This window comes from Magnolia sinica, chromosome 11, assembly GCF_029962835.1.
Source record: "Magnolia sinica isolate HGM2019 chromosome 11, MsV1, whole genome shotgun sequence".
NCBI classification, from domain to species: domain Eukaryota; kingdom Viridiplantae; phylum Streptophyta; class Magnoliopsida; order Magnoliales; family Magnoliaceae; genus Magnolia; species Magnolia sinica.
The window spans coordinates 74,994,760-75,021,891 of NC_080583.1; the positions used below are offsets into that span (position 1 = coordinate 74,994,760).

At 37.2% G+C, this 27,132-nt stretch overlaps 1 protein-coding gene across 2 annotated transcripts; it reads left to right on the forward strand.

Moving 5' to 3' along the window:
• Window positions 1–286: 286 nt before the first annotated feature.
• Window positions 287–24,966, forward strand: LOC131219382 (uncharacterized). 2 transcript variants are annotated; one of them, XM_058214483.1, is made up of 4 exons: window positions 288–494; window positions 16,375–16,420; window positions 17,053–18,029; window positions 24,303–24,966. In XM_058214483.1, the coding sequence occupies exons 3-4, from the start codon at window positions 17,083–17,085 to the stop codon at window positions 24,433–24,435; spliced, it is 1,080 nt and encodes a 359-aa protein (XP_058070466.1). In that variant the 5' UTR covers window positions 288–494; window positions 16,375–16,420; window positions 17,053–17,082; the 3' UTR covers window positions 24,436–24,966. The 2 variants fall into 2 exon arrangements, with proteins under 2 accessions (XP_058070467.1, XP_058070466.1); XM_058214484.1 differs by lacking the exon at window positions 16,375–16,420 and having other exon boundaries at window positions 287–494.
• Window positions 24,967–27,132: the final 2,166 nt, after the last annotated feature.

The following is a 27,132-nucleotide window of genomic DNA, read 5'->3' on the forward strand; positions in this document are numbered from 1 at the left end:
TGTACCGGTATGACCTAATCAATAGATTGGATGTCAAATAAGCAGTATAATAGGTTTAGAAGGGTTTTAATGGTGGATATCGAATCACTATTGTTTTCCTTTGGTGTAGTCTACCTGATATTTATATACCTCTCATTTTTGGGATCAAGCCTAAAATGATCTTTAAAAATAGATGAACAGAATGGATGAAACACATACATTATGGTGGGGCCCACAGAACACCGACCACCAGCCACCGGGCCGGTGGCAGAGGAGTAGCCCATCCGTCTCCCTTTTCCACCGAACTTTTTCACCGATTTTTGTGCCGAGAAAAGCGGGAAAGTTCAAACGCTATTTTACAATCTCTCTCCATCACTCTCATTATAAATAACACATGGATAGGGCCTCTTTCTTTGCTTCTCCCCCTTTTAAAATTCAAGATTTCCCAAAATATTCTCTCCCTTTCCCAAACCTCCCCTTCCAAAACCACCATTCCTTCCTTCTGCAGAATTTAGGTAAATCCAAACGCCTTCTTTTTCTTTTTTTCTTTTATTTATTTATTTATCTTTTAAAAATTTGGGTTCTCTTTTCTTTGGTGATATTTCTTGCTTTCTTGAATTTTTGTGTTATTCATTCACTCTTTGTTTAGATTTTCGTATGATATTTGCATAAATCTTGTTTGGTTATTTGGTGTTTGATCTCTCTCCCTCTCTCCCTTTTAAATTATTGCAATATGGGTTATTTGTGGTTGGATTGATTGGTTTTTGGGATTTGATTATTTTTCCAAGAAATCATGATTTGGGTTCTTTGCTTTATGTCTTTAGAAATAAATTTTGGAGGTGATTACTATTTGGGCATATGTGGTCCATTTTCATGTTTTTAGCCCACTTTATTGTGTAGAGTGTTGTGTTGAGTTGTGTTATCACATGTGTATCTCTACACATGTGTGGGGTGAGTGCGTTAAGATGCCCAATGCCACATGTCAAGATTTGCGTAATTGTCAATAATGATCACTCTTGAGAGACCCCTCAAGATAGAGTCTAAGCTATATTAGGAGATTTCTTATACAAGAGTCCTATATGGTCCTAGCTATGAAGGTTGTTAGAGAATAATTCTATTTATACCGGTATTTGTTTGATTGGGAAGTATGAATGAAATCACTTTTGTCCCTATCAACAATGAGCTTAATCGCATTCGGAATGATCTTGTCTCTAGGTTGTAGATAAAAATTAACTTCTTTCCATGTATGGGGCCTATATAATCCCTCCCTCCCTCTCGCTCCCCCTATGTGTGGTTGCACCCTTCCCACTCTTTGTGATTAGCCGCACCGACCCTCTTTGGGAAAAGCCATGCCAACCCCCCTTTTGGAAAGGTGCCACCATTCCTTTTGGGGTAGCCGCACTACCCTACATGTATAGTCGTATCATACTATTGCGTGACAACACTAACATCTGAGGTGAGGAAATAGTAGATGAGGTTATATATATATATATATATATATATATATATATATTATATTATATCAAATTGTCATAGATCTTGGTTTAAGTGGTTTAAATGACTCACTTGATGATCAGTTATGATTAAATAATTAGGAAAAAAATTATCCTCAAAATTGCTAGTATAGTACATTCTGTCCTCCTTAATAGAATTTCATCTCGAAATTCATTGTACCTTAGCCGGTAAAGAGGTCATGATACTTTTCTCAGATCTCAGCTTCTCGCTCCCATGAGGCTTCTTCTTCATTGTGGTGACTCCATTGGACCTTGACCAATGGTATCACTTTCGTTCGCAACACCTGCTCTTTTCTGTCTAGGATGCACATAGGTCTATTGATATATGATGCATCTTCTTGGATTTTTAATAACAACCAATTTATTATGTGAGGTGCGTCTCTTTCATTTTTACGAAGCATGGATACATGGAAAACATTGTGAATATTGGCGAGTTGTGGGAGTAGTGCTAGTATGTAGGCAATAGGTCCAATTCTCTCTAGGATTTCGAATGATCCTATATGTGGCGCTAATTTCCCCTTCTTTCCGAATTGCATGACACCTTTCATTGGCAACACCTTTAAGAACACGTGATTGCCAACTTCAAATTTTAAGTCTCTTCTTTTGGCGTCCGCATAGCTCTTTTGGCGGCTTTGGGCAGTGCACAAACGTTCTCGTATCACTACGATCTTCTTAGCTACTTCTTCTACCATTTCAAATTTAAGCAATTCTCATTCTCCTACCTCCAACCAACAACTGGGAGACTTACATAACCATCCATACAATCCTTTAAACGGTGCCATGTTGATGCTTGACTGATAGCTATTGTTGTAAGAAAACTCTATCAAATGCAAATGATCGCTCCAACTTTCTTGAAAATCCATAACACATGCGAGAAGCATGTCTTCGAGGATTTGATTCACACTCTTGGTTTATCCGTCTGTCTAAGGGTGGAATATGGTGCTATAATCTAATGGTGTTCCCAAAGCTTCTCGGGAGTTCTTCCAAAAGCTAGAGGTGGATACACACACACACACTCTTCCGAAGATCTGTCTCAATAGATTGTGCCCAACCCAGCCATTGTAGTGCCCCGAAGAGAAGAGGTTCAGCTAAAATCAAAGGCAATGGGACCAATGATGAGCCATCGACGGGTCCTGTTATGGAGACTCGAGTAGTCACAGCCATCACCTTGAAGAGTCCACGGCCTGTGATGACCCTCATGCGGCCCAAAGACCTGATGGTTGCGCAATTAGTAGCAGAGCCTCGCTCTAACCCCTCTATCAGTGATGTGACCCGTTTTGGGTGCATTTATCAACCTGCGCAGCTTAGAGAGCTCGTTGCCGTTGCGCCAGAGATTCCTCTGCTTGCAAGACGAGCCGAAGTAGCCGAGTCATATGATGTGGCTCAACAGTTGAAGAGGATTCTAGCCCAGATCTCGATATCCGATCTATTACAAACCTTGCTGCTTCATAGAGATGCATTTTCTAAAGTCCTGCAAAATACCCATGTCTTGTCAAGCACCCTGCCTGATTACCTGCAAGCAATCATAGGGTTAGTAACAGCGTAGCAACCAATAACGTGTGTGTGTGTGTGTGTGTGTGTGTGTGTGTGTGTGTACATACATACATATATATATATATATATATATATATATATATATATATATATATATATTATGGGGCCTGTCTACTGGCAAGTTGAGCAGGACCACATCATTAGTATGCCACTTTTGTTGTTGGATCAGGGATATGAATTGTTTTGCCTTTCCCCATGTGATTGATTTGAGCAGGCCACCAGGTATTGTGTTTCGGCTCCTCGAATTGGTTGTGTAATCATATTGCTTTGTCCAGAATAACAAGAAAAATAGTAATGAATTCCATGTTGTCCGCCTACACACCCAACAATGGTATTAGAGCGACATCTGATACAGTTTCGACTAGAAGATGATGAAGTGGCTTGTCGACGCACCTTTTATTGTTCGTGTTGTGGTACATTGTGTATTTTTGTTAATGTGGCATATGAGTGTCGATTGCAACACGTGTGCATAATTGCATTGCTTATGGTGGTATGACATTGGTACATTGCGTAGTTGTTTAGTTTTTTATATGTGTGTAGTGGCATTGCATTACTTCATTACATGGCTTTTTAAATTTGATGTGTGGTATGTTTATTGTGTGCATCACTTAACTATTCCAATGGAGGGATTCCTTTATTGTCCTTTTGAATTTGATTGTTTTTGCTATGCCTAATCAGGTAAGTAGAACTTTTGGGCCGGACTGACAATGATCATACTTATCTTGTGTAAACTAGTTTGTGTGATGCTAGCTTGGACCTTTTATACCATTGATAAAGATTGCATATGGTTATTTGAATTTTAGTATCTTGGATGTGTTTCTTTATTGACTTATATAGGGCCCTCTATCACTTGATGTAGTGATTAGAAATGGCTTCCAAATTTGTTGGGCTGATCTCTTGAGAGGAGATGAGTTTGATGGGAATAATTTTGATGGCTGGCGCAGATCTGTTAGAATATTGCTAGATGAAGAAAATGTATTGTACATGTTAAAAATTGTCAAGAAGAAACTAGGGGTAAAGGATGAGGATGTTCCCATAGGTAATCTAAACCTCGCTCAAAAGAAATATAGAAAGTGAAAGAGGCAATCTAAACCTCACTTAACAGAAATATGAAAAAGCGGATGAAAAATAATAGAACTTTCATAAAAATCTTGCTAAATTCCATGCAAAAGGATTTGATCCCATGCACATAGTCCGTAAGACTGCCAAGCATATGTGGGATACCCTAGTTGAATCATATGCCAATCTCTCATAGGTAGTGATTAGAAATGGCTTCCAAATTCATCGTGGTTGATCTCTTGAGAAGAGAGAAGTTTGACAAGAATAATTTTGATAGCTGGCTCAGATCTGTTAGTGAATATTGCTAGATGAAGAAAATATATTGTACATGTTAAAAATTGTCTGGGAGAAGCTAGAGGTAAAGGATGAGGATATTCTCATAGGTAATCTAAACCTCGCTCAACAAAAATATAAAGTGGAAGAAAAATAATAGAACTGCCACAAAAATCTTGATGACTTCCATGGACAAGGATTTGATCCCTATGCACGAAGTCCATAAGACTGCCAAGCAAATGTGGGATGTCCTAGTTGAATTGTATGCCAAAATATTAGATGTCAAGATTAGGATGATGCAAATAGAATTTAATGCATATAGGATGCTGATTGGGTGCACCATTAGGGACAATATCAGAAAAATGGAATAGAAGATGATCTAATTGATGAATGTAGGTTATGCTCTAATCGAAAATAAAAAATTATTGCAATATTCTGATTTCTCCCAAATTAATGGTCCCATATTAAAGGTATTTTGAATCACAATGAGGCGATCAAAACTTTTAGAGACTTGGCCCATCATTTAAAACAGGAGGTTGAGTTTAGAGGTGTCAGTCATTTTTATTGTTGAGAGCCAAAAGAAGGTTGGGCAATCAAAGAAAAGAGTCACGAATTCATGTAGGTAGAAATGGCAGAAAGCTCCCACCAATCAATCCAATCTACCTTATCGACCTCCTATTCCTCGTTTCCATCCACATCTTTCTCATGACCATTAATGACCACCCTAGTACCAATGCAACATTCCATAAACCTTTGCAACCATCTTGGACTTGTGATATGTATACAAAACCCTTTCAGCCAATTAGAGATAATAGAAAAAGACCTAGGGGACATGGTGACGGTTATCTTTTGTATGTGGAAAATAAGGCCACTAGGCTAGGACTTGCCCCGAATGTAAAACAATGACATTTTCTCCACCTTTTAGTTTTGTTTATATAGAATTATTGATAGTTGACTTAAACTTTAATGAATGGATTGTGGATTCAAGGGCCACAAGGGATGTTTCAAAGATTATAGAAGATTTTGTGGATTTTCGGATAAAAGTATTTGTGCCCTAATTTGATGTCAATAAAAGTATGTGTCCCTAGTCTGATGTTGATAAGCAATCTATGTCATATGTGCCCTATGCCAGTGCGATAGGCAACCTCATGTATGTTATGTTATGTATTGTGCCAAATATATGTTATGTTGTAGAACTTGTGAGTCGATATTAAACTAATCCAAGCCTTGCTTGTTGGCAAGTAATCAAAAGGATTTTCCACTTCCTGTGAGGATCTAAGGAGTGCATGTTGTGTTATTGCAATATTGATTTAAGGCTGCATGTTTTTTTTTTTAAATGCATCTTGGGGAGATGATCAAGATGAAAGCAAATCTACTTCGGGCTATGTGTTTATGCTAAATGGCGGTGCCATTTCATAGTCTAGAAAGAAATAGTCTTTGACTACTTTGTCGACTATGGAGGTTGAATGTATTGCATGTTATGCAACAATTTAAGAAGGTGAATGGATTATGAGATTCTTAAGAGCTTTGGGTGTTTCGATTGCTAAAGGTCCTCTCCTAATTAAGATGGATGACACATTGGTTGTCGATCTTGCTAAGGATCTAAAACATCACAAGAAATCCAAACATATTGAAATTAGATATCACTACGTCAGAAATTGGGTGAGAGATGGGCATGTTGTGGCTAACCCCATGACAAATTCTATTGGTTGAAACTTATTTTAGACCCATGTCATGCAAATGGGAATCAAGAGAACTTGACATTCTTTATGTAAGTCGGAGTGTGGTATTCTATCCCCAATGGTTATGATGGTAGAGATCCCACTGTGCTATATTTCGAGTCTTTCACATGTGAAATGGAAGAGTCCATGTACTCTAGAGAGTGAGTGATGTAATTTGTTCATTTTTTGTATACATTATGATATGTATCTTTTATAGCCATACATTAAATATACATGCGCAATCAATCTTTCTAGGCCTTGGATAATCAACAATGTTTTTCTTATTGGCAAGCTAGTCTTCCCCACTTGCACAAGAATTGACCACCACTGACATATGAGTAAAAGACATGTTCAGGATGAGGAAGCACGATGAGGTGCAACCATCTTCTATAGTAATGTAGAAGATGAGCTAATGCAACCATGATATATATATATATATATATATATATATATATATATATATATATATATATATATATATATATATATATATATATATATATCATATGTGTTGGTGCCTATTAGCGGAAAATTATTATACCATGGGTAGCTTTCGGGTGACTGGGGATGAGACTCTTGGAGTTAAATGACATTCACAGTGGTAGACGAGGTTAGGAGTTGTTGAGTTAACACTCGCGCACTTTAGGCAAGATCTCTATCTCTTAATGACGCCATGGCTTGTATGGAGCTATGGAGCCGTGTTAGGAGTTATCAAGGCAGCACTCATGAGTAATGACTAGTAATGTTTACGTGATTAGGTTAGGAGTTGCTGAGCTAGTAATCATGCACTTTAGGCGGAACCTGCACATTGTAGACTTGACATATGAATTATGAATAGTAATGTTTACTTTGTGGCATGGGCGAGCGACCACATTCTTGAAGTGTTGGGTTGGACTAAGCTCCAGGATTAATTTACCTATTGGTGCCTAATTTCATCTAACTAGTGCATTATGCGAGCAAGCCAATCTCGTAGTTGACCCCTATGCCCTTAGTTACCCACCTTCTCATACAAAATAATGAGATTAAGTGTTACTACTTTAGTGTATAGTATGAATGTCATAATTGAAGGAGAACACATCATTACATAATAGAGGGTGAGCAACTATGGGTTGCTATGGAATGAGATGGATAAACTGGACAATGTTCGGCATTGTTAATATTGTGTTTGAGACATCGCAAATGTCACAATGGAGAGAGTGCACCATATGGTGATTTGGCACTCATAGGAGACATTATAAAGAGCTTTGGTCACATGTGAGCAAGCACTAGCTGAAATTAAATGATAAACATTGCCCATGGACATGGAGCTTTGCCAAATGATCATAGTAGTGTATGGTGCTCTTTTGAAAGCGTTATAACTTGTTGGGTTGTCTAATCGGCTTCATGAAGGGTAGCTTGGCATTCCTTCCTCTTAATTGGACAGTACACCAGCAAGTTTGTTGTAAATAGAGACCTTGGAGAGCCTCCATAATATGCCTTCCACAAAAGGCGTAGGGATACAACCCATAGAGCACACTGCATGAGCAATGCACTGGAGTCACGGCATAGAGAAGGTATTTACATGTTGATGCATGAGATAAAATGCATGCATGAGATCGAATATTGAAGATGTAGTGAGATATTGGGTGTTGTGAGCTATTGGAGACATTGTGAGACGTGTTTTGAGGTGCATTCATGGAATGCATGAGGGATGTGCCTAGTGCGGCTGGATGCATGAATGACGTGCCTAGTGGAAGTCACATGAGGGCATGGTTCTGAAAATCGGTATCGTATCGGCCGATACGGGCATATTGTATCCATATCGGCTCGATATGTACGTGATATGGGGCCATATCAGAATTGGTTGGTTTGTATCAGCCCGTATCGATGCCGATACAGGGTCAATATAGCTGATACGGCCGGTACAGGTTGATACACCCATAAAACTCCAAATTTGATTTATTATTATTATTTTCAAAAATTCACTCACGTCTCCTCTATTACTTTTCATTTAAACCATGGAAAAACCTTAAAACTCATTTTAGGCTAGATTTAGACCTATTTAGGGATCAAAACAAATGATTTGAATGAGATTTGACAAATCAAAGCGAAGTGGACCATTATGGGAAAATTCAAAAAGAAGGGTAAACTTTCACTTTCTTTTTTATATTTTCATCTTCTTTTGTAATGGGCCATTGTTTACCAAATCATGTTTAATTTGTGTTCAATTAAGGCCCATTTAGTTGACCTTCAATAAGTCAAATCAATAGACAACATTCTCATTAAAGAATGGTATGACACACCATTGAATACATGGTTAAAACAAAAACAAAAAATAAAAATAAATGATAGATTCGTGAATATCTCATTTTTTCCTATTTTTCTGATATTTTTTCATATTTTTTTGCTTAAAAAAATTCTGATTGACACAGGCTGATACGACCCCGATTTCGATACACGACGCCATATCGTATCATTTTTTCGTGGGGCCGATATGGCGGCCAATGCCGCCATTCAGGACCATGCATGAGGGACACACATGCCTCTCTTGATGAATGAATGCAAGGGATGTACATAATGGATGGTCGGATTGAGCAGCAACCCTTGATGAATGGTGCTCATTTCATGATAGTGCGACCCACCTTACAATGAGGTGCCCTTCAAATGATAGCACAACTACTAGTTGATGATATGACCATTAAATGATGCAATTGTGCATGATGTAGGCATGGACATGTATTGCATGATGGAGGATGGACAACAACATTCATGATGGATGATAACATGGCCCACTTGATGATCAGTGAGAGTAGCAACAAGTCTTGAGTGAAGCTCATGAAAGATGACAAGTGTTGTGTGAGACATGAGAGATGACAAGTGTTGAGGAGATGCGACAACTATTGGTTTTGAAGATGGGAATTGGTTTTGGTGAATAGCTGCCATACCCTTTGATGGACTTCTGGTAAGGTGGCCATTTGATGGATGGTTAAAAGGGAATGTGGACTGATGGTCCACTTGATGAACAGTTGATGAGGTGCATACGGGACGTGGCCCACTTGGATGATATATGAGGACATGACATCTGATGTATGGCAGATGTTGACATGTGGCCAGTAAATATTGTTTTTTTGTAAGGAGAGATGACACATTATTGCTGCATGGTGATGGAGAGCAACACATTACTGTTGCATGGTGATGGAATGCAATGTTGTAGAGTACATTGGGTGCATGAGAATGAGATGCATGTGTTGCAAAGCATGCATGGAAGCGCATGTTTCCCCTTTGCTTCCCATCATCTTTTGCTCACAATCTGGTAGCACCATGCAGTCCTACTAAAACGCTTGTAATTTCTTCATTATAAGTCGGATCAGGACAATCTTGGGATCTTTGGAAAGACGATTCTACAAGTTTGCAGATGGGTCTATAATCATCTTATTTGGAGACCATCTGACTTGTTGAAAATAGGGCTGAAGTCCTAGGTGGCATGACCCACTCTGCTTGCGAAGCCAATTAGGCATGGTTTTGGTAAATGGACTAGATCTCCCTCGTTACACCTTAGATTAATCTTGGGCTCATTCGGAAGGTAATCAGATAAGCTTTCCGATGAGCTGTAAACTACTTTATTGGAGACCATTTGGTTTAAACTTCCTTTTATAGCATTAGTCCCACTTCAACTCTCGGTCAAGTGTGCTAACTCCTTCATACTAGCCTTGACCCTTACACGCAACTAGGAAAAGTGATTTTTCTGGTGTCAACAAATGATCAACCGAAAAATTTAATTTCCCATATGCTTTAACACTAGATCTAGAAGTCAAAGACAACTTAACTTTCAACAAGTCAGGTTGACAAACTATTTTTTTATTTTTTTTATTTTTTATTTTTTTATACCAAAGAATGGTCTAATACCATTGGATGCATGTCAAAAGCTCAAAAAATGATGGATCTAATTTATTTCACATTCAAACCCCACCCCCACCACCCCCCCCACCCGCCCCCTTTTATATCCCTACAAAATTTGTCTCCCCTGTATTGTATCAATTTTAGGTTGCGAACACACTCGTTGAGATTGATATTTGGAACCTCGAACTTGGGTCCTTGTGTGATCTCATCAGGTTCACTTATAAGAAAGGGATTGGATTGAGTGGATTTTTGTTACTTAAAGATCTCCAATTTCAAAGTACCAAAAGACATTTGAATGACACTTAGGGCCTGTTTGTTAATGCTGAATTTTTGCACTTAACGCGGAATTGGGAAAATATTCCGTGTTTAGTGGTGTTTGTTAATGCATCGTTAATGCGGAAGAACGAAAGCGCTAAGTGGTTTTTCACTGAATTCTTTCCATGATAGGAGTTTGGCTTAATGGTGAATGCAGAATGCGCTCAGTGAATTCTTCATTAAATGAAAAAATTTGCTTCCGAAATTACCCCTTTTGAAGTTACTACGACAATTTTTTCTCTTTACATTGTTTGCACAATACAAAATCAACTTTTAACCTGTGAAACTTCTTTATGCGCCACCATGATGTATGTGTCTCATCCATTCCATTCATCCATTTTTAAAGATCATTTTAGGGCTTGATACCAAAAATGAGAGGGATATAAATCTCAGGTGGACCATACCCTAGGAAAACAATAGTGATTGGATATCCACCATTAAAATTCTCCTAAGGCTCAATGTACTGTTTATTTGACATCCAATCTGTTGATATAGACCTAGATGAATGGAAAAAACAAAGATCAGCTTGATCTAAAACTTTTTGGGGGCGCTTGATCCAAAACTTTTATGGCCCAAAAAGTTTTGGATCAATATGATTTTATTTATTTATCCTCTTCATATAGGTATTTGTGACCTTATGAACATATTGGATCGAAAATAAACTTAAATAGGCCATGAAAGTTTTGGATCAATATGTTTTCACTTCATCCAATTGGGAATGACCTTATAAACGGTTTGGATAGCGTATAAATATAAGGTGGGCCTTATTTGAAGGTTTTGTTTCTACTGGTGTTCAATCCTATACAACACATAGTGACAATCTTCCTGCTAAGAGGAATTGAGGGCCTTATGATGATATTTTAGTTTTTTATTAAGTATTTTAGTTTATTTGAATTAAATATAATGATTTTATTTTCATTTAATAAAAAATAATTTCTTTATAATGTAAAACATTTCCAAACTAGAGATAGGGACAAATGTGTCAAATTAGCATATTTCAGACATTTAAGATCTTTGTTAACAAACATTTTGTTTCAGATTCAGTACTTAATTTTTAGACTTCAGCCATAATTATCAAACGAGTTTTTTTTACTTCAGATTTCAGAATCAGGCTTTAGATCTCAGATTCAGGCTTCAGATTTCAGATTCGGTCTTTAGACTTCAGATTTAACAAACGGGGCCTTAGCATGTGTTTGGACGTGTAATTTTAGTCAAAGGTGTTCAGCCCAAATAGGAGTTTTGACCAATATTTTTTGGGTTAGACAGCAATTTGCAGGTGTACTTGTTTGGATGCAGATAACCCAATACTCCTTTGATGGCTCCAAATAGATGTTTGACAACCATCTACACTCAAATATGGAAATAGTGAAGATCGGATGACTAGGGTCTTCCAGTCTATCCAATTGTGGTCTATCCAATTCGGGCCCATCATTTCAATGGCTTGGATCACCAATCGTGGTCTTGCTTATGTCCCTAACGTGATACAACTTAGTCTTTAAGCCATGTTCTAGAGGACATTGGTACTATGCAAAATGTGCGCCTCACCATTAAGATCACTTGGAACAACAATCGCACTGGTCATCTCGTTATGTAGAACACATCGTTGGAATAAATGGACAACCAACAGTTTGATTCAGCATATAGGTGTGGCCCACCTAGTGAGCATATCAACCGTATTTTCAAGAAGGGTGGTCTTCGTGGTGGGGCCTATGCCTATCGTTTGCACAATATTGATTCCCCAATGGATGTGCATGTTGGCACATGCGAATGATTCATCTCATCAATCACTCTTCACTTGAGTTGCCTTAGCATTCCTCAGTAGCACTTGTTCTTCTCGTCAAATACCAATTGGATAGGTTTTTGGCAAGTTGGTGTTTTAGTCCCTATTTCATCGTGTGGTGTTAAAACAGTGATTGCAAACTGCATCCAAACACACAATAAAACCTGCGTTCTGGTTTGAAACAATGGTTCCATCCTCAAACAGGCATTTTGAGGGTGCTTCCAAATGGGCTCTTAATTGGTCCTGCTTGACAAACTAACAAATTACTGTTTCAATAGCCTTGAGGTTGTGTGAATTGGACAGCGATTTAGCAAGTTATGATTGATTCACTGACTAGGTACATGCTTCTGAAGATATTTTTTTGGACTTTGATGTAATCGTAGGGAACCACTCCCACTAAAAGTCTTATTCTTAGGCTAGAGAAGTGAGCATATGGAGGACCTTAAGATATTCTTATTTTAAAACTTTCCAACTTTTACAAGTTCATTAAATTAAAAGTTCCTAAAGTTATTGGGTTTTCTAGAATTAGTAAGTTTCCTCATTGTGGTTGGTTAACTTGATTAGCAAAACTAACCTAGTTTAAGGATTCTTATTTAGTCAAATCTGATTAATATTCTTGAAAGATTTAGAAGATCTTTTGAAATTCTAGTGCCAGCCAAATGGGGAGATTGTAGTTCTATTTTGTTTAGGAAATTAGAGATCAAAAGTACACATTGAGCATGAATTAAGGGCTAAGATTGAGTAGGGTTTTTACTATGTTTTCATAGGGTTTATGTACATTGAGAAAGAGGCTCTTTGTTGGTGCTATTGGTTATGCTCTTGTAGAAATTTTCTGAGAGTATTGTCTGACACATTGGTGAGATTTATCGATTCTGGAGGTAGTTTCTTCATCTAGATGAAGGGTGTTTCCTTCCCCATTTTTTTGTGTAAATTTGGATTGCTTTTTTCTAGTTTAAGTGAATTAAAATGACTAATTATGGAATTCAGCCCCATTAGCTCGTACGCTAGCCATTCGAAAAAAAAAAGGGCCTAGCTTTCACCAGGGAGTAGACTTAGGTCTGGCAATGGGCGGGTCTGATGCTGGTTGAGGCCTGGATTTTGAATCGAAATATTGATTTTACTTGGCCCAGGCCTAGCTAGCCTATAGTTGCAATAAAAGTTCAGCAAAGTGGCAACATATTCAGATCTGGGATTGGGGAAATGCTTGCTTCAAAATGCTGTCAAGTATAAAAGGCTTGAAAGCAGGAGTGTGAGTCTGAAGTGTGGTTCGAAGTGGGGAGCACCACCTAGTTAGAAGGCTCCTGCAACTAAGGTCTAGACATATTCTATTGCTTTGGCCAATACCCAAGCCCGAAGTCTTGACCATCATTGATGTAGGATGCACCACAGGCATCTCATTCTTTCATTTAACATTAGAAACACTGCAAATAATCCCCATTATTAGCTAATGAATTCAAGTAATGATATAAACAAAAATACCAAGGGGCTCTTTAGATTTGGTGAAATGGTGGGAAAAGAAACAGGGTTTCTGGAGAACCCTGTTTTCGCTCTTTGTAGATGCTATAACTGTAGGAAAGGGTGGGAAAACCCATGCAGCAATTTTTCTGTCAAAATTGGCCTTCTATTTCTCAACTAGCCCCTTAGAAAGGATGTTTTCTTTCCACATTTTCTCGTTGGCCAAACTTTTGCCAAGTGAAAAAAGGTTTTCATACTACGACAAAGGGTGGTAGATGATACATAGGAACTTAGGATTTGTACATGTGGAATACAATCATTCAAAATAAACTGTTCAAATGATTGGTTCCGGTTTAGATGTATTATGAACTACCCTTATTGGATCATCGGTCTAATAGATTGGTGGAAATCTATTCCAAATTCCAATAAACAAGTGTCTACGAATTAGAGGTTAGGATTTTTCAACCAATCCGACTTTTGCATTGTGACTTAAGAGGCAATGGCTTCCACAGTCTAGCCGGCTTAATTTGAGTTAACGAATGCCACATGTACAGCTTCTAAGTTCCTGCACATCAGGCGCTATCTTCTACTAGAGTGTCAAAAAACTTGCATTTGAAGTCACGTTTCTTTTTTTCCTTTTTCTGAAAATGCATGTTTATCTAACATAGGTAAGGGGCGGGATAACTTTTGTTAACTAAGTTCCACATGGGGCCCACCATGTTCTCTATGTCAAATCCACTCCATGCATCAGCTAAATGTTAGGCACTAGGACAAAAAAAACAACCCGATCCACAACTTGGGGACAGGATGGACATAGGTTTGTGTGTGGAGCCCACTATGTTCCATCTAACTTGTTCATCAGGTTCCCCTCAGAGAAATGCTTCCAGACTATGTTGGCATATTAACTGTTAATTCCAAATGTCCCACTTCCAAGTGTCTGGCAAAAGTTACCACCTGTGCCAATGTGGCACCTGTGGGATCCAGGATGTCCATGTAGTGTCCATCTGGTGCATATTCCTTAGCCCAAAAATTCCTCAGGTTTATTGTCATAGGTGGACTCACATATATGAAAAAAATGGACAATTAGTAATTTGATATGGTCTATAGAACGTGGGCTTGGGATCTTAGGTGGCATGCATGCCAGCCAACGATCTGGGCCATTCATTAGGTAGTGGCAACTAGAAGTACCAAAAACAAAAAAGCAAGTTACACCCATCAAGTGACGCACACGTGAATGTTGAATTTTGGACCCTTGGACATTTTTCTAACTTTCCATCTTTCACATGTGGGTGTGATATGCCGCCAGATATTATTTTTTAGTCCACGATCGCAACCATTCATCCTTTTCATACTGTTGTGATTTGCCACCGGATCAGCAGATCAACATTATTTTTTGGTCCATGATCACAATGGACACTACCGGATGAATGCCCTGGATTGCTAACGTGTGTGCCATTCAACGATGAGGACTAGGCCCATGATGGTAGGTGTACAACATTCACTCGATTGCACTTGTCCGATGGAGATTGCCAAAGTTAGGCTAATCCGATCATCGATCACATGTGTGGCCTACCTGAGTTTTGGATTGGCTGAAGCTTCTTATGCGTGTCGACAGCAACAATAAGGGGCCTCATCTTAAAGTGGGGCCCACACTATCTCATAAACACTTTGAGTTGAAGTTGTGACCAAAAGAGTTTGTCAAGAGAATTTTATTTTGCCAAACGTATGATTTGGAAGTAGAGCTTGATTTTCTCGAGAAAATGTTGTTGATAAATAAATATGAGAAATAGTTTTTTCTTTCTCATGATCAATTGGAAACAAGGTTTCTAGGAAAACCACTATATTCTTTCCCACACTTTCCACAAATCCAAACGGTCCCTAAAAAAATGAAGAGAAAAGTGCTATTCATTTATTCAAGGGCATTTCAAAGGATGTGCAAAGATCTTTCTTCTAGGTTACAATGAAGTTGGAAAAAAACCATCAAATGTTATTGCTTTTTCTTTAACCAATCTATCTTCTATCAAAATCTTGCTTCTGGTACTATCCACATAAAAGCCACAATCATAGCCAAGAATAACAGTCTCTGGCATGATTTCACTAGGAATCTACTACTAGGTTCAGGGCCTTGACAGATTGCTTACTCTTTGCAACCAAAAGGACAGATTTATGAATTTTCTCAAGAAACCCTATTTCCTCTCCCACATTTTCAATGAATCCAAACAACCTACTTTGGGATGTACGAATTTGTCTAAGGGCCGACAAAAGAAACCATCTTGAATAACGGGGCACAAAATCCACCTAGGTCATAAGGGCCTGTTTGGACGAACCCCTCCAAAAGGGCGTTTGATATGTATTCCACTTCTGGGCCAAAATGGGTTTTCTGATGTGTGTTTGGATTCACTTCGCAAATCCCGTTTCACTCTTCTGCTCAACAAAATAGGCACTAAAATGATGACTCGACAAAAACAATCTGATTGGTTTGTGCTTAGTCGACTGAAGTAGGCTTGAAACCCCTTACTTTGGAAGCCCCTTTTTTCCACAAGTACATCCAAACGGGCCATAACAGTTCCAAATAGTCATTTCAGCATGAAGTTTCAAATGTATTTACAGTTTTGACTTGCTTGACAGGTTTCATATCTAGAATTTATTTATTTTTTAAACTTCCTTATTATATGGATTGGTTATGTGGGTTCATTGGCAAACTACAATTTCACATCTTTTTTTGTATGTGTGCACAAGCGTGCATGTTTAGTTGTGTAGATATAAGGACGTCCTGCTTTTCATTTCCTCCTTTTTCATTTACTGTTCTTCCTTTATGTTAACCTTGTTCCTTTCAATGGTCCAGGTTACTCCATTTAAGAAGCTTCAAAGACGGTTCTTTTGTACATTGTGTAAGACACTTCTTTTGATAAATGCATGTTTGACGGCAGAATACTGCAAACTAAATTCTCTAAAAAAATTCAAAAGTTTGAGTTTCCTGTTTGGAACAAACAGGGAACTTCCCTCCTGTGCACCAAGTTTGTATGTGTGGGACCCATGATTGATTTATTCAAGCCATTAATTCAATGGCCCCATGGAACATGCCCAAATAATTCTCTCGACTTAGAAGATCCTAACCATCGAATCTTGTCTTTTCTCCTTTGAGTGTGGACTATTGGGTGCTTTTTCTTCTTAACCATTTACTTACATACCAACCATGGAAAGGGTCAGATGACTAATTAAATATATTTTTTTGGCATGGTCCATCCATGATGGGGCTATCAGATCAATGCCTTGGATAAACCAACGATGGCCCAAAATGTACTGTTTAAGTACAAACAGGGAAGTTCCATGTTCGTTCCAAACAGGAAACTCAGCCTCATATCATAATAGGTGAAGTGTTTATCCAAAGTTCTCTTCTAGTTCTATATGAGCACCTTGATCTTTTGTATCCGACCATGGAAAACAGCAGACATGCTTTTTGGTTGGATGTGTGACTTTTCACATCCAAAACATGATTAATGTACTTTTTTTTTTTATATAGGTAAACTAGAGAATTGAACCTGAGACCTCAATGTTGAAACACAACCTGCCTATGATTGAGCAACGAAGCAAACGGAGGAAGCTTGAGAATTCCATCGCTCATTTGTTAGTGCATTTAGCAACATGCGGTGCAAAGGGAGGCAGTGGCTTTCTTTCTAACAGCAGTCATGATAGTGTCAAGGCACTTTTGATGCCTGTAGAAGTATTGGAAAGTGATGTTTTGGATAATGGAAACACATCAGATTGTCAGTGGCACTATCCACAAAGTCCCAACAATGTTCACATAACACACATGAATGACCCAAATTTGGAGGCTGTTGTGAATTCAACCAATAGTTGTTCGATTGGAGACACGACACGGTGCACTAGGTCATCCACCATAGATATCCAAAAATCAGCTTTGGATGATTGCTCCAATGCAAATGATAGCTGCTCTTCATCAAAATCTAACATGGAACATGCTTTTGATTTCATAAAGACTGAAATAGATTATGCCATAGAATGCTCATCTTCTGACATTGGTACATATGTTTTGAGGGAACCTTACTTGAAAAAGGAATCATGTGATCTTCCCATACCTTGTGCTTCTATAGACACCACGGGCATTGACAAGGATGTCGGTGGTTCTATATCTTGCAAAATATGTTGTTGTATAGACATTCCGTTGAATATGCTAATTTGCGACCTTTGCGAAGAAGCATTTCATTTGTCCTGCTTCAACCCTAGAGTGAAAAGGATACCGGCGGATGAATGGTATTGTAAACCTTGTTTGAAAAAGAATCCAAAACCTTTACTAGGGATCATTACCTCTAGTAAATCACTGAGTACTACAAAGGAAAGATGCATGAGAAAAACATCACAAAGCAAATGTTGCCCAATATCATTCATGTTGGAAGACACAGAGCCATATACAACTGGGGTTAGGATTGGTGAAGCTTTCCAAGCAGATGTTCCAAATTGGTCTGGTCCAATATCCAAGTATGTTCTTTCAACTGTGCTTATTTTCATTTTTTAAATGATTGCAGGCTAATTCTATGGTGTTCAATGTTTTAAATATCGATGATATTGGCCGATATATCCCACGATATATCTTGCATCCCACTAGTGCGATACGAAATGCACAAGTAGTGCCAATATATCCCACATGTTCGATCCAATGAGCATTTTCAATTTCTGATCCCTTTTTTATTCAAATTATGTTAAATCAATGTCATGGTTACAAATCCATTGGTTCTTCATATTTTACATGAAAAATCATGGAGTTGGAGCTTTGATTTCGATATCCTTGGTTCTTCGCGTTCTCCATGTTTTGTTTCTTTTTTAAAATTAGTGTATGGTGGTCTGATTTGGGGAAATCCGAAATTTCTCCAATTTCTCCCAAATTGCTTGCAATGTTGCACTCTAAACATGAAATCAAGCATGTATGAGGGTTGATCTACTGATTTATCAAGTCCTTGTCAATTTCGGAAAAAACATATATATTTTTTTAATTAAAGTAAATTACCTGTTTCCTAATGTTTCCCCATGTTTCCTAAAAAGTATGATAAATTACTTGATACAAACAATATGTCCCATGTGATAACTGATACATATTTGTATCCCAAGGATGTGATACATAACGTGATACCAATATTTCGAACACTGATGGTGTTAAATACGAGGATGACCACTCTAAACAAGGGCACATTTAGAAGCAAATCCCACTCCAATACATATCTCACTTGTGATTTGGGGTCGAAAAAGTGGGAAAATGGAAGCACACTTAGTTTAGGCATTTTTTGCTAGCACAAATTTAAATTCCCCATAGTTTGTTCATTGTGCCACTAAACTATTGTTTGCCACTATCCGAACTCGAGTTGGATAACAATGAGAGAGAATTCCCTTTGCACTTTCAATTCATTTCTTTTGGAAAGATTCTTGCCCCTCTACCTTTGTTTTTGGAACTATTCCTACCCTCTGTGTGTGTGTGTGTGTGTGTGTGTGTGTGTGTTTCATCCAAGGTATTCCATAACGGTAGTGGTGGTTGTAATGGCTACCATTGTTACTATTATGATACAGTTGAAATGGTTGTCAAAGCCTTTTTTTTTAATTGAGAAAATATGTTTTGGCCTCATTATAGGGCAATTACGTCATGCTATAGGGCTATTTGGGGCCCTTTTTTTTTAATTACCATTTTGGCCTTGTAATACATAATGGTTATCATCGTTATCTTTACATAATGGCCATTACATAACTGTTTTAGCACACCATGACTTTATCTTGTAAGTTATAAATACTCCTATTAGGGTTTCTTTTGAGATGATTGCAAGCCTTTGGTATGTGTGATAGAGAAATAAAAATAAATAAATAAAGAGAGAAAAAGGTGAGAAAGAAGAGAACACAACTTTCCCTTTATTATAGATCAAAGCTAATATCCCCCTCTGGTTACCATCTAAGCGGTTTGATATGAGGGGCAAAGATCATCTTTTGTTCTCTTGGTGTTTGGGTCATGAAGCATAAGAGTGCTCCATTGGTTTAGCCTCTTTAGTGGTTTGATCTAGTCATCATTGTATCCGTATGTATCTTGATTTTTTTTCAATCCATGTTTCATGCTTTAGATTAATATTAGAGCTTGATGCCTATGTGATTCCTCCTATTGAGGAGCGACATCTGTCAATAGGATGCAGTAAATATTTTTTTTAAAAAATATTTTCCATTTATGGGTTTCTTTAAGAAAAGTCCTTTCTAGTGAATGGTGGTGGGGTGCAACAAGGGATCCCCACTTCATATGAGATGTGTCGTACAATTGTGGGGGTCCCTTTTTTCTTTTTGTTCTTGAGAGAGAGAGAGAGAGAGAGAGAGAGAGAGAGTTGGAATAACCTCTCACACCCTTAGCCTCTCTATTTTATTATTAAGGCTTTCGTAATAAAAGCAAAAGTACAGAAATGTCCCTTCATACTTAATATATAAGTGAAGGCCATGAGCCTAAATTTTATTCTAACACATTTCAACCTAATAATAATGAGATACCACATGTAAGATCATCACTGTCCACCAACACTTCCCCTCAAGCTGGAGCATATATATCATGAATGCGCAGCTAGATGCAGAAATTATCGAAATGAGTGCGACCAAAAGCCTTAGTGAAACACATCCACCAAAAAAATATTGGGTATCAAGGGTGTGATACCCAATATGTTTTTGTATCCCAAGGGTGCAATACCCAATATGTTGCTATATCCAACGGTGTAATACCAAGGGTCTGCCAAGGCAATTAGTAATGGTATTGTCGAATGTATGGCACCCTTGGGATACAGAAACATATCGGGTATCGCATGGGAAATATCGGATTTATTGTTGAATGTTTTGCTAATTTTGGGAAATATTGAGAAATTGGTTGAATTTTTTAATGAAACTTTAGGGGATGTTAAAAAGGACACCATTACCCACTTAGAAATCTAAATGTCACAAAAAAAGTGCACATAATAAGTTTCCTTTGTATAGGGTCCTAACCTATGCATTGTCTTATAGAAGTGATGCAACTATATTCAAAATCAATTTATATAATTTATAAATCATAAAAGACATGGATGAAAACACATCAAATTAATTATTTTTTAAATTGCAAACATCGTGTGCAAGTGATTAAAATTAAATTATTCAAATTATATCTCATAATAAAAATTAGGTTTATCTCCTTGTTCAACAATGAAATTGGTAAACATTTATTGGATAATAAGAATGAAAAATATCCAATGGTCCTATTTCAACGAACAAGTGTCCACAGATTAAAGGTTAGGATTGTTTAAACAATCTTATTTTGGTACTGTGACTTAGCAATAATGGGTTCCACACAAGTGTCACTAATGAGGTGAGATATGTACCCACAAAGCAACTCCATTTATTTCACTGTCGAGATAGTAAAGACCATTCACTTCGTGTCCTCCACCAATCATCCTCTCTGTCTTTAGATCTTGAAATTTATAATAGGAAGGACAAAGTATAGCAGAATAGTTCAGGGATTAGGTTAGCTCACTGATAAGAAACTTAAAGGAGAAATTTATGAATATATTCCACTGATGACATTGAAAGTGATGGAGTAGGACTAGAAGTACCCAACTCAAAAATATGTGTTGTAATGTCATTAGCTAATTTTATAGAAGAAATAGGAGTGGACTTATCTAATTGAGATAAAACATTGCTTACTAGTCATATGGTCTAAAGCTTCAAAATTAGAAACTTTAGGAACACTTTCATAGGAAGCAAGATGCATCTTACCTAATTGTACAAATGTAACATTGGAGGCAGATGTGTGGGTGGAATAATCTTTTAGCAATTTGGCATGCTCATCCTTAGACAATGTAACTATATCACCTGCGATACTTAATTCAAAATGGATGAGATAGGCTTGGAGACATAGCTCCTAGAACTATCATCAAAAGATAAAACCTGATTTACCCAAGTTGGCCTATGAGTAAGATCAAATATGTATTGACAGTGTGGGTAGAAAGACCACAATGAGAACACTACAAACATTGTTGTCATATGCGATCGCATATCCAGTTTGGACCATCTGTATTGCACATGCCATGATGCCATATGCCATTTGGGGAGTATGCGATGGCATACATTGCATACTTTTGTATGCCATAAGTATGTTGTGGCTTATGTGATTGTTTATGTGATTGTTTATGTGATTATGCCATCACATACAGAGTATGCAACGGCATACTTTCTCGTGCTCTCTCTCTCTCTCTCTCTCTCTCACACACACACAGAGTGTAACTTGTTAATTGTTTATATTTGTTTTGTTATATGTAATATAACTTTAGATGGTCTAATAGTCAAACTACATTGAAATAGGTTTTTTTAAATTTTAAAAAAAAACAATGAAATTGGTAAAAGAAATCCAATCCAATCACTTGTAGCAATCAGACAGTTTTTCTTTACTTTTTAGAATTTTTTTCCTTTTTTATTTTTAAATTTTTCAAAAAAGAAAGAAAGATTGTAGCCTTATTGGTCGCTTATGCGATTCTATGTGATTTGAAAACATTGACGGCATATTACCACAATCACGAACGCAACTACCACCAAAATTTGTACCACAACCTCCCTAAGTATTTTTACCTACACCATGACCACCCTCTGAATCTCTAACACCACCACGGCTACCACCACTTCCTCTCTCCCCTACTAGATAAAGAAACAAATGTCGAACGATTAGATGAATATGGACTCCGTATTTATATTAATTGCAAGTTGAACACGAGCAAACGTCTTAATAGGGGACGGAATTTCTCTACCTTCAAAATTTGAGCTTACATAGGCTCAAACTCAAGGCGAAGACTATAGAGGAATTTGGCAATATGAAATTGCTTTTTGCCTTCTCATTGTCTCATAATCAATTGACGATGGTTGATATATGTTCAATTCTTCTCACATACTTTGCAATGCCAAATAATATCCACATGCACTCATCTCCTTGTTGTAACGCAAAGATCTCCCGAAGCAACTCATGCATTCGTGTTAATTCTTCTTATTTGAATAAATTCCTTTCAAATTATGCCACACGTTTTTTTGCTGTTTAGAAAAAGATAATGCTTGCATTAATACTCAATTCCATGTTATTCAACAACACTCTAATACAAGCATTTTCTGCTAGCTTTTGAACTTTTAACAGGCTTAGGTATATACATATATATCCTGTGAGAAACACTTCCACCAATGTGGCTTGTTGTAATAATTCACACCTTTTAGTTTGGTCGATGTAATTTGAAGATTCATCAACTCAAATGGAGATAGGAGGCTATTATTGGCATCACTCCTGACATCAATATTTAGGGGAGAGAAGAAACCAAACACATGAGGAACTTGAAGTTAAACCTACCCAACACTTGGTTCTAGATAGTGTAAATCAATAATCGCCATCACATATGTACGAATTGGTTAATAATGAATATGTTCACGTTCATTCACAACTTCACATTACATTCGATCTTCAAATTTGATCATAGACGACTTCTATATACACGCTTGATCTTCAAATCTGGTCATAGACATGATGCATGATAGCCTATTTTGAACCATCACGATTGATTGTATGTGTAAGTGGGCCTATAGTAAACTTACGAGACACAACTACACAACCCACCATGTGGTGGTTAAACAAAGACAAAAGATTATTTGTGTAAACTAGCTCCCAAATGATTTAGAATTTCACCTTATAAAAATAAAGAAGAAAATGAAGAGAGAGAGAGAGAGAGAGAGAGAGAGAGAGAGAGAGAGAGAGAGAGAGAGAGGAAAGGTATTGGATCGATCATGCTTTGATACCATGTTCTTGAGTAAGATTGAGAGTGAAAATATGCAAGGTGTTCCAAAACGGTAACGATGGCCATAACGGCCACCACCATTACTATTATGATACAGGTTGTAACAGCCCTTGTATCGGCCATTACGACCCTTTTTCATTTTTTTGAAAAAACTGTTATAGGACCATTACAGGGCCTTTATGGCCCCTTTTTTCTATAATGGTTGTTTCAACCCTGTAATGCATAAATGTTATGATTGTTTCTGTTATGGCCGTTACGTAATCGATTTTGAATACCATGAAAGTATGAGAGAGAGAGAGAGAGAGAGAGAGAGAGAGAGCTGGAATAGCCTCTCGCTCCCCTAGCCTCTTTATTTTAATATATTCTAGCCCTTCTCCCCTAGCCTCTTTATTTTAATATTAGGGCTTTCATAGTAAACTTTTAAAAAATAATGATAATGTTGCATGAAAGTTTTGTTTTGTTTTGTTTTTTTAAATTTATGAGTGGATGCCAATGACCTTTGTGTTGCATTTTTAATAATAATTATTTTCAAAGTTTTAAAAATTACAAAAAATAAAATAATTTGTCTACTGTTAATAAATAATTATTTTATTCCATAATTACTTATGCATATATGGATGAATGTATTATAAATGTATGGAAGTATCATGCAGGAATGGATTGATATGTACTTATCAATGCTTGAATACATGCAAGTATAATGTTTGTGTGCATGGATGAATGCTTGAGCTCATATTTGGCTTGTCTTTGTGTGGTGCTTTGATATACTTTTGTATCGTTGAATTGACCATCTCTGTAACACAAAGCAACAACCGATTGTCTCAAAGGTTTCATCTATTGTTGCAAGAATGTTTTCATGTGATTTAAGTATCTTAATTTTTTTTTATTTTTTTTAAATCATTGATCCACGATATTTTAACTGTCAACCATTGTAATCTTGCAGATCTTCTTACCAATCATTTCATGAATATGTGAAGAATGAAGAGATAGGAGTTTTAAAGATTGCCTCTACTGATAATCTTGCAGTCCCTCTTACCAACCGCCGCTCGCAAAACTTTTTCCGGACATGTTTATAACTTGGAATTGCATGTAGAATCTAGGCCATGTTTGGATTACCAATTACTACAGTAATGTAAAGGAATGATTTTACCACTACCGAACTAAACACTGAAATCGTCGATCAAATGCAGATGTCTTCAGAAGACAGGTAAAGGAATTTGTAATCATTGCAAATTTTCATAGAAATCTCGAATCCAAACAGTGACATGGTGTACGGATTTTATGATTTGATACCAAAGTAATGGAAAATGCCATTTTGATTTTATCGCCGCCAAAAAAGGGAATCAAAGGTCAAATGTAAATGTTGTCAATAAATAGAAAAAGGAATTTGAAATTATTGCAATTTCTTCACATTACTATGGTAATTGGTAATCCATATAGGTGTAATAATTGGCTTTATGACAAGTGGGAGTTTGTTAGATATTTTTTTGCCCTAGAAAGCGATATGATTTTGTTAATTGGAACTAGGTCATTGTGACTTGTTTTTATAAAATATATGTAAAACATAGGGCGTTTATATTTTAAGTGGGTTGTAGTAGATTCCTTTATGGAGTCTCTTTCATAGGCTCTTAGGGGAAAAGTGAAGTGGACATAACAACTATGATAGCTAAGGGAGAGTTTTCATACAATGGTTCTTGAATACCCTAAAATCTTGTGTTTGGACTACGCAAGATTAGTTTATGCCTTTTCCTATGTGGAGAGAACTGAAGATGAGTTGGGATGGCTTGATCTCCACTATTGAGCATCTAGCAACTTATGCCCTTCATCACACAAGAGTGTAGATGTCATATGCATTAAACAAATCACATCATAGCACTTACCAAGAGGCCCATCATTCTTAGTATGGTTAATATGTTCATGTTGCAACTTGGACATTCATTAGACCTAAGGTCACAGAGGAGCATTTGAAAATATTTGAAAAGGCTCTATTTCAATTTAATTATTAAATCTTTTGATTTTACTATTAAAATGTAATGAAAATATAATGGTTTGAATCTTTTTTGTAATCTACTTCTTATATTAAGGTGAGACTTTGGGCCAAGGGTGGATGCTACAAATGGTGAAAGGATTTGAGTCCATTTGGGTGCATGGCAATTACCTTCTCTCATATAAGATCCTATCACAAAAGGGGGGTATGTAGGGGTGCACACGGTTCGGTTTGGTCCGGTTCTGGGGTGAAACCGAAACCGAACCGTTCCTTACGGTTCCAGGATTTTCAAAACCAGAACCAGATTGTTAGCTCCCTAGAACCGAATTGGAACCGGACCGTGAAAATCGGTTTGGTTCCACGGTTCTGGGCTTTTTATAATTCAGCCCAATTGCATGTTCTATTTTATAATTTAGACCATGTCCATTCATGTTGTGATCCACTTGATGAATGGTTTAGATATTGTATATGGTGTGAAAAAATACATTTATGAAAACAAGCAATGAGTGCATTGTAAACCATAAATCATGAGTCAAATATACAACTAAAATATATTGTAAACTCACGTTTTCAGGTTGGGTTCCATGGTTCAGTTCCAAGTTCAGTTCCACGGATCGGATCCACGGTTCGGTTCAGTTCTACATACCCCCAAACCGGAACGGAATTGAACTAAATGGTTCCTTAATTTTTGGAACCGGAACCAGAATCGGTGCACTTTAGAACGGAACAGATCGGACCGTTTGGTCAGTTCTAGTCCGGTTCCACGGTTCTACCAGTTCGATGTGCACCCCTAGGGGTATGCATAAGCATCACAAATTCCTCCTCCCTTGGCTGTCTATACAATGAGGGAAGGGAGAAGAGAGGAGAGATTACCTCCCCTTTCGATATAATTATTAGTGTGTTTCACGTTGTGAATAATTATCTCTTTTATTGCAACCCTATTGTGTTGTAAGAAGAGAATTCTATGCTTTGTCCCTTCATTAGAGATAGATAGAGGTGAGTCCATTGCTGAAAGGATGAAATTGAAACTTCTTGATCTTGTGGATAGGAGAAGATATTATCTAAACCATTCATTTTAGAATTTTTAAGAAACTTGAGTACATATACATAACAATAAAATGTAAGGGCTACAATGTGAACCTTAAGAGTATGCATTTCCACCTTTTGAAATTCCATAACTCTTAGTGAGTATGCATTTCCACCTTTTGAAACTCCAATACTCTCCGTGGTATCTCAACTTATTGTTTGGTTGGCCTTAATACTCTCAATACAAACACCAAATTATGTAAAATCAAGGGGGTCAACAATTCCATTTTTCACAAGCCTCTCAATTCTCCCTAGAGATATGATTCAAATGCCAGTGTTATAACATGAAAGAATTCTCTTCAATTAAGTGTTGCACAATGTCACCACTTTCAGCCTCATGTAGTACATATTGGATGAATGGTGAATCTAAGTTCAATTGATGTAAGTTATTAACAGAGGAGCCAATAAGAATAATATCAAAATGATTATAACTAACAAACTTTCCATTCCCTATTCAAAAGAACTGTCATATCCATCCAAAAAAGAAATAGAAACTAAATTTTGTATCATAGAGGGTACATGAAATGTATCTATAAGGTCCAAATAATTCCATGAACCAATCTAATCATATAAACTTTGACTGTGATATGCCAATGTCATTGTCCATGTAAATGATCCACTCTAAACTATTGTGCTTTTAGCTCATAGAAATCTTGCATAGAGTTACAACTTGAACTATTACTCACTATGTATTTAATGG